Source organism: Plectropomus leopardus, chromosome 9 (assembly GCF_026936395.1).
Source record: "Plectropomus leopardus strain MGB_pleo_1.0 chromosome 9, ASM2693639v1, whole genome shotgun sequence".
NCBI lineage: Eukaryota > Metazoa > Chordata > Actinopteri > Perciformes > Serranidae > Plectropomus > Plectropomus leopardus.
In genome coordinates, this window is record NC_142184.1 from 30249682 (window position 1) to 30262790 (window position 13109).

At 37.5% G+C, this 13109-nt stretch overlaps 1 protein-coding gene across 1 annotated transcript in view; it reads left to right on the forward strand.

Annotated features, from left to right (window-relative positions):
• Nucleotides 1-10740, forward strand: part of LOC121946809 (copine-9-like) — a 97157-nt gene extending 86417 nt beyond the window's left edge. Inside the window, exon 20 of the mRNA XM_088082484.1 lies at nt 7666-10740. Coding sequence (XP_087938610.1) covers nt 7666-7848 — 183 coding nt within the window. The 3' untranslated portion in view covers nt 7849-10740. The remainder of the gene's footprint in view (nt 1-7665) is intronic.
• Nucleotides 10741-13109: the final 2369 nt, after the last annotated feature.

Below are 13109 nucleotides of genomic sequence, written 5' to 3' on the forward strand. Positions count from 1 at the left end.
CAGATTGCAACAAACTGAAACTACTGAGAACTGCAGTGGCCAACCTGAAAATGTGAATAACCTTACTTGAGCCAGAGTCTGGTTTGTTCATTCTGGGCTACTGCAGAAATAACACGGTGTACTCCGTAGATGATGACCTGCTCCACATGTAGATATTAACAGCTCATTCTAAGATAACAACAGCTTATGAATATCATATTCCATTTCGACCAATACACTCCCTTATATTTCACACTGGACCTTTAATTTAACAGGAAAGTTCATGGAAAAGGCTGTTAGAGTGCCTTAACCAAAAAATGTAAAAAAATACAAATGTGTTGCAAATATTTTCCGTTATCCACAACTCTGTACCAATGCTGATCTTTCTAATTAAACATACTAGACAAGTGGGATTGAGATATTGTCTTTAACTGACCAGAGTTGACTGAAAGTGTTGCATTTGGTGTTGGTGGTCAGCTTGTTTGTTAATGCTGGAGTTAACATTAGTCCCTGGTGAAGGCATGTTAACTTTTGATAAGGTACTTTACCATTGTCATTAACAATGTATTTTTTTTTACTTTTGAATTGATAAAGATTTGTTGAAAATAAGATTTGTGATTCTTATTTGAATCTTAGTTTTCCTCCCACGCCTGCAGTGGTCTCCAGTGCAAAGTCACAAACTGCCAATCCCATTTTAGTTTGAAAAGTCCAGGGTTGCATTTTAGTGTGAAAATGCTATTCTTCTTAGTTTAGCCTTGCCATGTTGCTGTGACGTAAGATATGTTTACGTCAACAAACTTTAGCAAGATGAATCTTACCAGAGTTTCCGACTTGGAATTCCAACTTGAATGACTGTTCAATTGCATTTTTCTGATTTCTGAGTACAATGAATTGCAGCCTTTTTGCTGAAACAGCGCTAAAACTCTTGCGTATGGATATCATTTTTATTTTAAAATACTGTTTAAAACAAGAATGTATTGATGTAAATGTGTCTTTTGTTGTATGCCACCTCAGCTTTTGCTTCTGACAGTATTTTAAAAAGCAACCAATGTGTTACACCACCATACAATCTCAGAAGAGTGACCCATAATGCCACAGTGCCAAGATAAAAGCCAAGGAACTGGCTTTACAGGCAATCTAAATGATTGGCGAGAAATCATTTATGGGATAGGTAAATGGATTTATTTTCCCTTAGGATGCCTATATTGTACTTCATGTGATGCACAACATGGACCACATTTTATTATGTGAAAATGATTAATCAATTCCATTCAAAATTGTATCTGCCAGAAAAAGATGAAATAGATCAAAGTTAAAATGCTTAAAAGCTCAACACTTTTACCAGCTTTGTAACCCAAATCAGCTGTTGCAAGATATATTATAGATGGCAGTCGCTTTATATCAAATCTTGCATTCTGTAGCATTGACATGATTATTCCAAATCATAATAGTGGAAATGCAGATCAAAGGCTATCCAATGTGAATTCAGATATATCCTCTCTCCTATCTATCAGTACGCACATGAGAATATGTCAATGCTATGGATTTATATTTAATTTCATTTGTATTTGTTCTGGTCATGTAAATGCACAACAATCAGATTTAGATTAAAAACCACTCTAATACACATTCCACACATGACCAAAAAAGAGCACGAAGAAAGAAAAAAAACAACAAAATAATTAGATGGTCAGTCAATTACTGTTACTTTACAAACAATACTTACAGTAAATCAGAGAGAAAAAAAATACATATAAAAACCCAGAGCCGTACACCAAGTCACCTTCAACAAGGCGACAGATTTTGCCCAATAGCGTCATATAGTCTAATTATTTTGTATTCATACATCTTCTTAAACTGAAAAATATTTTTACAACACTCAAAATCATTTGGTAAAGAATGCCACAGTTTGACATCGACCACAGAAATACACATCTGCTTTAATTTAGTCTGTGCAAACTGGTGTTAAAAATTACATTTCCTTCTGTGGTCCTCATCCTCTGACATAAAAACAAACAACTTCTGCAAGTTTTCTGGTTTTACTCTGCTTTTCGCCTTGTGCATAAAAGCTGGTGAGTCTTTGTTAAGTTTGTGCTGACTTGATTGGCTTCATGTGTGCTCAATCAAGTCCTGATGACTGACCAGGTGCACCTGGAGAAGAACCTACTTAACGGGTGACTCATCATGCACGCCTCATTTTGCACTGAGGAGCATCCAACATGTGCTGAAGCGTTTGCACTTTTACAAAGATTTTTACTGTCTGTACAGCCTCAGCATTATAATAGTAGCATTTAAAAATACGAACTTTTATTTCTTTTATTCTCTGTGTGCAGGTCCTCCCTTGCTTTACTATCCCTTTTCCCTGACTAATGCACCAGAGAAGAAGATTAACAAACCCTTGTAAAAACATTGCATCTAACTAATAGCATCCTGTAGGCTGGAATTCTTCTGCTGTGACCTTTAATGACTCCATCCTCTCATCAAAGTGAACCCAAGATGTTAATACCTGTGGTCATGTATTAATTTTTGCTAAATAGTTGACACTCTCTTCAACATAAGCTAATACTAATTATACATTGTACTCAGTAAAGCTAAAATATGCATTCAGAGCTTGACAAAAAAAAGGTTTTATTGGTCGCTATTAAAAATGGCAACACATTTCCTTACTGACTCTGCCCTGAAAGACCCTTCATCCATCATTACTCTCATAGCCAACAAGAGAGAGCACCTCCTCCTTTAAACTGTTTTGCAGTGAGTTTTATAAAGAGCAGTGAGCAGTAACCCCACCAGGGACTGATAAAACAGGATCTGGCAACAGTAAATAGTGATTTTAGAGAGACCGATATGAGAACACAAATAGGAAGAAAATACAATGGCCTCAGATAACAATGTACTGTAGAAATTTGGTGTAATAGAGAAGAAGACTGGTCAGTCAGCTGGAAGTCAGTAAAGGCTGGAGTGATAAATGAGCACCCACAATGATAAATGTACAGTATAGTGCCTAGATGTTAAAAGGAGGCATTTGAGTATATTAGATAAGATAGCAAAAATGTAAGTGTAGCAAAGTGGAAGTGGCTATTTACTGGATGAGGAGGAGGAAGTCACATTAGTGTAGGTTTGGGTTATATGATGAGATTATTGTTTAATACAATATTGGTTGGCCATGATAATGGTCCTCAACGTGTCGATATAACAGTATAACAGAATGATCTTCAATGCAACAACTGTTTAGTTTTTTTCTTGTTCTTTTCTATGCCTCAATGCATTGTTGTAGCGTTTTTTTTTAGAACAGATAAAACAAAGTTGACACTTACTTGGATTTGATCACTGAGAAAAAAAAACTCTGAAATTTATTTCTAATTTACATGCCAATCAAGTTCCCTTTTGGATCTCAACATACAAACAGTGCATACAAACAACCTGTTCTGCAAGTGTCTTCCTTCATAGCATTGGCTATTTAATGTAAAAGATGCATCTAGCTTTAATTTTAACATTAGTATGATATTGTATGAGCTAAAGTGGTCGCAGTAATTTTCGCAAATATATTCTGGCATATTTAAAAGGTTTGACTTAATTGCCTTGTTGTGCTGCTATCAGTGAACACAGAAACAGTTTGTAAAACATTATGCATGACAATGATAAAAATAAGACGTGAAATATTCTGACCCCACACAAGGTTAATAACTGTTTTTCATACTATATTGCTATCATATTTTCACAGTCCTGTCCCTCCACTTAGTTTCACTAACAGCAATAATTATATTTTCGTGCTCACAGTAATCCTTTTTAACCTTATTATTATGACAATAATTCAACAGGATGTTTGCACTTCTAGCTGAGAGAACGAAGGTCATTCACTTTACATTTCAGTGCAGTCTTGTCATTATTGATTCAACATGAAGGCTGTCTACATTGCAGTGATATTAATTTTTTTATACTTGGTGTAAATTAAAGTCATTTTTCTCTCCTTAGACCCCCACGTATGTACTGTGAAGGTCTACCTTCACAGTACATACGTGGAGGTCTAAGGAGAGAAAAATGACTTTAACCTCCACGTATGTACTGTGAACTGATGTACAGTTGTCTTAATATATTTCCTTGTATTCAGTATCTACCTGCCTGGTACCAGTTAAAAAGCTTTGTATGTATTCAGTGTACACTTCATTCACCTGTGAGCTGTTTGTGCAGGGGGAGACTTATGTCTGAGTACAGAGGTGTGTTAATTATAGGGTTCTTGCAATGCAGTTAGCACCAAAATACATATATATTATTACTGAGAACTATGTCTTGATTGCAGTTGAAGTATCTAAATTTACATGTACAGAGTTTTAATAGTCCTCCTTTTGTGAGTGTGTTGCACTAGAGACAGATCAAGGTCCATAGGATTTAGGGTCCTCTTCATGGCAGAAATGGTCAGAACCACCTGAAAGTAAAAGTAGTTTGTGTTTTCCTTACCTCAGAATGAGCTTTTAATTTCTATATATGGAGCAGGTCTGCATGGAGTTATCCACATGGTTTTGCAGTAGCCCAGAATCTATAATTAAACAGTGGCTCTAGATAAGACAATATGAGTTTTCTTTTATTTATTTTATTTCATTTTTATTTTTATTTTTTGCTCTTTTTTTTCTTTCTTTTTCATTTTTGTATCGACCACCATAGTTCTCCCACACGCTTGGCACGTATCAAGTCAGTAAACTCATCGCTAGATGCCACACACTGGATCTTTAAATAAAGGTCTTGTTCTGCAACTGAGACAATTTTAAGATTTGCGTTTTTAAGAGAGAGAACTTCACTGATTTTACACATCAAATTCTGTTTGACACTTTAAAACCTGAAGCGACTTGGTGTCTTTTTGTTTTCACAAATTGCAAGGAATTACTAGATTTAGAAAATTAATTTTTCAAAAGGTAAGGAAAATGTCTAGGAAAATCAGATAAAAGCTAAGGAAAAATGTATTTGATTACTACGTCATGTAAAAAAGAAAAAAGCTATATAAAGCCTTTTGTAGCTTTAGAGGAAGCTGCATAATGTCTGATAAATTGCCTCAAGCAATGCCATTTTAGTCAGAGACATTTACTTTATTGGCCATTACTTGAATAATAACTCTGTATCTTCAACTGAACTGCTGGCAGTTGTAGAAATGAGGCACTGGTTTTTGACATTTAAGAAGAATGCATTGGAAAAAAAATAAAACAATGTTACTTTTTCAGCAAAAAATCCCAAGACTGTACAAATTACAGCTTGTCAAACATGAATATTTCCTGTTTTCTGTGGTAAATTGAATTATTATATCTGGATATCTGAATGTCAGACAAAACAACTAATTTTAATATGTCAGCTTGTTCCCAGGGAAATGTGGATGGCCATTCTGAAAAGGTTATAGACTTAAGAAAATAAAATAAAATAGTTGGTAGCAGCCCTTGAATTTATGATTTAACAATTATGACTCATGTTTAATACATACAAAAATCTGCCAAGTTGTTAAAGAGCTTTGCCATGTAACAGGTCAGTCTGTAAAAGAAATCTTGTCCCATTTTTGGTGCAATGCGGTTTCAGCTGCATGGATGAGCTGGGAATATCCAGAATAACTTTTTTTTATACAGCATGTAAGCAAGTAACAAATGAGTGACAACGCAATGTCCTGTCATTCTCTGGTTGTGCACTGTTTGACATTGTACAGTAGACAGCTCAAAGTGCCACCACTAAAAGATGAAATTGATGGGAAAATGATTGAGGGGGTTCAGTGTGAGAGGAGGGATGCAAGCGTCCCTCATGCTCATGATGGTCATAAATTAAAGCTTCAACGTTGAGATAAGTTTTAAATCCATCACTGGTGCAGCCGCTGAGAGATCATGAAACACTTTTCTTCCTTGAGGTCATTACTTTCTAACTCTGCCTCTCGAACACCAGGCGCCAATTACCATTTGAGCATTGTGCTATCTATTTTGCAGCCCGTTCTCACTTTGAACCTGTCAAATACGTCAACTCTGTCAGTGCTTTAGTGTCAAATGAGAACGTGCTTGGACAGAATCGGTGGTGCTGCTATTATACGCCACCAGCTAGCAGCTAATGGTGTTAAATTCATAACCTGGGGAGAAACGGGAGGCTTCCTCAATAAAGCATAGGGTCAAGACAGTGGTGGTGTTATCAGTGGTAACCACCTAAGGAGAGCAGTACAGAACTGTGGTGAATGGCTAGCCAGTTAGATATGCACATACATACGGACTTGAATGCGTATATGGGTGTTAACTTCATTCAACACTGGGTCAGCTAATATAAAATTTTGAGGTTTGACATCCTCTTGCAGGAAATTTTGAGCAAACAGAGGACAAATTCACATGTTCTAAATATTGAGGAGGACATGTCCCCCCTGAAATCTATGCATGCATGCACTAACATGCACACCCTGCCAGGCCGTCTACCACAACAAAAAACAGAGAAGCTCAAATTATAACACACATAGCATGACTTCATTCTCTGCTCAGGACATGATTAATCTATATTATCTTTACACAGCAAATATTGGTTCGCTGCTATATTAATACTGACCATAATATAAATACGTAATCAAAGCTGGGTTTAATCATCTGAGAAATATCGCTGAGGTACAGAGCTTTTTATCTCAGGATGACACTGAAAAACTCGTTCATGCTTTTATTTGTAGTCAGATGGACTACTATAATGAGCTGCTTACAGGAATACCTAAAAAACTAATTAACTGACTGCAGTTCCTCCATAATGCACAACAAAGAAATCTGACAACACCTGTGCTGAAGTCACAAGACTGGCTTCCAGTCATTTTTAGAATTGATTTTAAATTTTTATTGCTTGTTTTTAAGGATTTACATGGTCAGGCCTTCCATTATTTCTCTGATGTGCTTGTGAGCTATGAGCCAGCTCGACCGCTTAGTCCCCAGGTCACCACGAATATGAGTGACAGTGTGTTTTGCTGTTATGTTCCAACTCTGATGATATTAAAAGTGTCCCAACAGTATGATCTTTTTAAGTTAAGTTGAAGACATTCATTGCATGCCATGCATTTCAGAAGTCTGGTTGGACTATTTTAACTATTACTTTATTTTATTTCTTTTATTGGTTTTAACTTAGGTATGTTTTCACTTTTATTGGCTTATTGGTTTATCTATCTTTTTTTCTTCTTTGTTTGACTTGTGTGTTATCTTTTATTGGTCTGTCTTATTTCATTGTATTTTTAGTTCTTTTATTCGTTTGAATTTGTATGTATTATCCTCTTTTAATAGTCTACTTTTAGAAATATTTATTTATTCTAACTTTTTTTTTAATCTTTTCTGACTCGCATGCCTTTTTTATCTTTTACTGCTTTATTCTTCATCTTAATTATTACTTTGTAAGTTTTTAATTTTATTTTTAATGGATTTCATACGCTTTTATGGCTTTGTTTTGTGTATGCAACTTGTACTTCACACTTTGTGCAGCACATTGTGCTTCCACCTGGAATGATATGTGCTATATAAATAAAGCCTTGCTTGTTGCTTACTCTGAATGTCATTTACAGGTCCATTAACCGACAGACGATAATTTTATGTATTTCGTGTCTGAAAAGGGCTTTTTGAATTTTAACATTATGAGAGCAAAGTCTAGATTTTATGCCTCCAAAGTAATGTTAAATGTTTTAGAATCTTAACTATTATTTACCACTGCTTCCAGTTTGTTCCATTCAGAGACTACATCGACAGATCTGGTAACCAGGTCCTCAGCATGGCCCGGCTGGCTAAGGATGTCCTCGCTGAGATCCCCGACCAGCTGCTGTCTTTTATGAAGAGCCGAGGAATTGAACCGCGACCGGCCCTCTCTTCCTCCCCGCTACCGGAGCTACACCGGCATGTCTGACCCCCGACACTGCCACAGCCACTCTTCTCTGCCTTTCCGCCATGACTCATCCCCCGCCCCCGCTTATCTACGTTCACCTCCCGTACAGTCATTTGTCACTTTAAAAGGAGCAGAAGGATCGACCCGTGACTTGCCCTCTTCCTCTCTTATCACCGGTGAAGCCAAACACGCACATCACACCGACACAGTGGGCACTCATCCCTGACTGACCTGCTGCTGTTCTTCATCTTTTCTCTAACTCACCCTGTTATATAGCTTTACTTTTCATTTAGAGTATGACAGAGCTGCCGAGTGAGCGATGGCCGTCCCTCCCCTCCCCACTGACTATCATTCCAAGCTCAACTTTTTAAATTTCTCTGTTTACTCCCATCACCAGACACATTTTTGCGTTAAAAGTTTTTACTTTTGCCCTTGTCCTCAGCATGTGTTGACACTGTTAACATTTGGCATGAGTCCAAGGAAGTGCAAGACACTAAATTAAATTGAAGCTAGTCCCCGAATGAAAGCAGAGTTCTTGATGAGCAATAGATGCCAGCTTGTATCAGGTGCTTTGAGGATATTTTTGGCAAAGCCTCGACTGTAATCCATTGGAGTAATTGGTCACCGTGAGGACAGGTGTTAGTGATTTATACTTAACCATCATCATTATCATCTAGCTGTGACTAATCTCTTGAAGCTGAAATAGAGGCTGCTAACAATTAGTTCAATCCAAGGATTTCTCAAACTGCAAGGCTTTCCTCCCCATGGGGTGCAGGGGAGTTGAAGGGGGCGAGGACATGGGGCAATGAGACAGGTGCATGTTGATGTTCTAAAAGCGATGTTTAAAGTTTTTGTCGTCGGCTTGTTGATATGGTCTGGTTATCATCACAGTCCGCAGTCAGCTGCCACAGTGACTGTAACACATGGCTCATGTAGGCAATTACGTTTCCTTAATGGTCCTATATTGTAAAAAAAAAAAAAAATCTGATTTCTAATCTTTTTTTTTTATTTAAAAGCAGGCATAAAGTAAGTAAATACTTTGAAATAACATAGGGGGATGCACACCGTCTGTATTCAGAAACTATGGCTTTTACGAGCTGTTAAAACTTCTGCAAATTTGTGATGTCACAATCACACTTTATAGACCTTTTCAGACTTAACAGCATAAACAATTTAAATGAGACCAAGTGTATTTCTTGTTGGAAAATTTGTTAATGTAATAGCTGACAGGATGTACACAGGGACCAAAGCTGTTGCCCTTGCAACATAATAGTAATGAAACTGTCTATAGACTAAATTACAATGTTTTTTTTACAATAACTTCCTGGAAGAAAGCCCTCACATCACAGACATTCAATCAAATGGCGCTAAGAAAAGTTGCCTTAATTTTTTGTTTTTTAGCCACCTAAAAGGGCCAACCTAAAACAATTTTTTTATACGGTACGGAATGACGATGTTTTCGGCCCATCACTGCCTCTATCAGCTATTGTGTTTGGAAAAGTGGAGAAATATTCCAGATAGCATACACTGACAGTGATATTGGGGTTTTGGGGGGGTTGTTCTGTTTTTTAGGTGGCTAGATACGTTTTGTTGTGGCCCTATCCACAGCATTACATTGCTAAGCTTAAGCAGATTTGGTTTATCAAAGTCACTAGCAAAGCAACACATTACATAAAATAGACTCAGCAGGAACTTCAGATAGGTCTGACAATTGTGTTTAACTATAAATCTTCAAACACTACGGTTACAGCTAAAAATGACAACAGAAATAAAGGAATTTGACAATTTCTCATCTCTGCAATTCAAAACAGTTGCCAGAGCGACATCATGGTGATTTGGTCTATAAAGCTAGCAAGTGCCAGCACAGTGTTACACTGTTGAAGTGCCATGAGGAGAGATGTGGAAGACCAGGAAACACTGACCAATCACAGCAGGCTGGGCTCTTCCTGGAGGTGGGCTTAAAGAGACAGGCAGTAGAGCAGAGTGTTTAAGACAGAGGGTGGATACAGATATATTCAAGCAGGCAGTATGACAAAAAAGTGTAGTTTGGACATTAAAACATGTAAAAATGTCCTAGTATAAATCCAAAGTACAAGTATGAAGCTGATAATAAGCATAATATGGGACATTTAAACATTTGATTGCTTTAATTTGCATCAAACATTATAATCCTCTGAGTCATGACTCAAATCTAAACACACAGACACAATAGACCTACATTTAAATTCAGTGTGGCTTACACTTTCTGGGGATGTTTTTATCTTTTTGTTCATCGTGGAAAAGAAAACTGCTCTTTAATCATAGAAAAAGGCACTCCGGCAGAACTTGCCTGAGATTGATCACATTTTTAAGTTTTCTTCAATAACAAAGTACTGCAATAATAGTTGCACCTAGTATTTAGTATAGTATAGTTGTAAACCTAGGGGTGAATTGCAAACAAGACCTGTTAATAGCTGATTTGGCATACTTTTAACGGTGTGACTTTGTAAAAATGTGAACAAATATAGGCAAAATAATAGGGCTCAAGTTGTTTAATTATATTAAAAGCTAAGCATGTGTGTCACTGACTCTGTGACATAAGTATACTTCTGGGACCTCATTACAGAAAAATATCCTAATTTTTTGTCCTGTCATAGCTGAAGTTATTGATCTAGAGGCGATTCCAAAACTCAGGTCTGTCTGTCTCAGACCTCCTGTCTTATCTCAACTATCTTGACTGATGTTATCCTAACTATAACTGCATCCACAATGCTGCTTCTGTTAAAAAGTACATTATTACAACACCCTCCATCATCACCTCGTTTGCTGTGTGAAAACCTTGTCTTTCTCTGCCGACATAAAGGATGCATCTGCAAATGAATCTTCTTGGCAGCTGATATAAACTGGTTAACATTTTTTCCTATATATATATATATATATATATATATATATATATATATATATATATATATATATATATATAAATATATATATATATATATATATATGCTGCCTTTTTGGCAGATATTTTTAATTTAGGACATGGTCTTACTTTGGGTTCCTAACTTAGGAAGTACTAAAGTTAAGACTGTTATGTAATATCTAAAGACCTATCCTTAGATAAGATAGGACCCCCCACCCCCCAAAGGCAGTTGGGAAACAGGCCCCTGGTTTACAGCCATCAGGTTCCAAAAATTAGAGCCTGAATATCCCTTAAAATTAAAGGCCTAAATGGAAGTGGGACAAAGACTCAAAATAGGAGAGACGAAATCAATTTATATCATAACTTCAAACTATTTTAAATTACAGGCAGGTTTGGAGGGCGCTGCAGTGTAAACCCCTAGTTTAATCCAACCAGATGAATTAGTGACGAGAGGAGCATTCATAAAGACCCTCTGAGCCTCTGATGTGGACGTCATACAGAGTGGTAGCAGACAAATGTTGGTCGTTGGAGTGTGGGGGTTCTGGTCACATGTTCATTATTGCCAGTCAAAGACCAACACATAGGTTCATACACACACACACACACACACACACACACACACACACACACACACACACACACACACAGACACCTCTGTCTGCCATGCCACACCCACTCTCTCTTTGCACAGCGTGTGCTGGGGCTGGGTGCAGATTCCTCTCCTGCTGTTAGAGAAATGCCAGTCTCTCCGGCTGCCCTGCAGAGAGGAGGAGGAAGGACGGAAGGAAGGAAGAGAGATAGAGGGAGGAGGTGGGAGTAGAGGGAATAGAGATCCTTGAGAAGGTGTAGGATAGTGACAAAGAAATGGAAAGAAATTAAAGACAAGGTCACAAGAGAGAAGGACGATCCAGAGATTGGTTTGTTTGATGGCAGCAGTGAGAGAAAAATGGAAGAAAGCAGATAGGAAGCTGAGTTGGAGATAGTAACTGAGAGGACTATAGCTCAGTCTTCAAGTTTTTGTCAAGTCTTCGTGTGCACATTTTTTAGGAAAAAATTCTTGATGAATCACAAATGCACATTTTCCGAAAAGCAATATACCTGACTCCCAGTGTAATGTTTCCCCTATGCATGTCCCTCCCTCTCCTCGCCATGACTTGACATTTTATTCCGAGGCAGACTGGAGCTGTGTACAAAGTGGGCAAAGTCTGCCACCGAGTGTTCATTGCCTGTATAGCAGGGTATCTTTATTATGCATGATTACTGTACATTCCTATACTCACTCACACAGTGCATGACCAGATGCAACTGCCCTTATTACCTTCACTGAGTGTAGGCGCAGTGAATTTGGGTATTATAAAGAACTGCAAACTCCCAACACCTGTATGTTCTCATGTGAAATGTCACTTTTTGATGATTCGTTAATGTCAATGTGACGATGGTGGCTTAGAGGGGTGTTTACGCTGTTCTATGTGTTGTGTAAGTATATTGATTTTCATAAACTTTTACAATAATTAGTTTAATTGTTGAGTTTTTGCATGTTGAGGAATAATTGCCTTCCAGTGTTCAAGTGGTCGTTGTCATTGCAACAACAAAAAAAGAGGTGTATCTCAAAGTAATATGCATTTTTATTGTGTCACTGTATATTTTCATTTGTAGATTTCAGAACTGACTTGCTGTGTGCAGTGTCTTGCAGAAACCTGGTTTAATCACTGAGTGAAACTTGTGAATTTTCGCATCGAGACATGTATTTTTGATATTTTGCAATGATATGGAATGCTCGCTGGATCATAAAAATAGACATGTAAGGTGTCAACAAGATGATGACAAAAAAAGTATTCTGATGGCACTGAAAGCCTGTAGTGAGATTTTTGTACAACAAGAGCATTTTTGTCTGTCTCTTATCTTTGTCTTATGGCTGTATGAATTTGTGTATATTCAGCCCACTGATCATAGTGTTTACAAAATGATAATTAACATTGTATATACAGTATGATGAAATACCCCGATTAGCCACAACATTAAAACCTCTGACAACTGAAGTGAATAACATTGACCACCTTGTTACAATGCAATGTTTTGCCGTGAAAACCTGGTATTCATGTGAAAGCCACTTGCCATTCTCCTTCCACCCAAACAGTGTTGCAAACCATGTGCCCTTCCACTTCCAACATGGCAACAGCACCCCTCAGGAGGACCACAAACCATTCCACACTCAAAAAACTGTCAAGAATCACCTGAGGAGCCTCTGGGCTACTGGCAATAAGAGGTACTTTATTAATTAAGTACCCTGAGCTCTTTGTCACATTCCTTCGACCATTCCTGAACAGTTTTTGACATGTGCTATGGTGCACTGTGCTGCCAGGGGGGCCACTGCCATCAC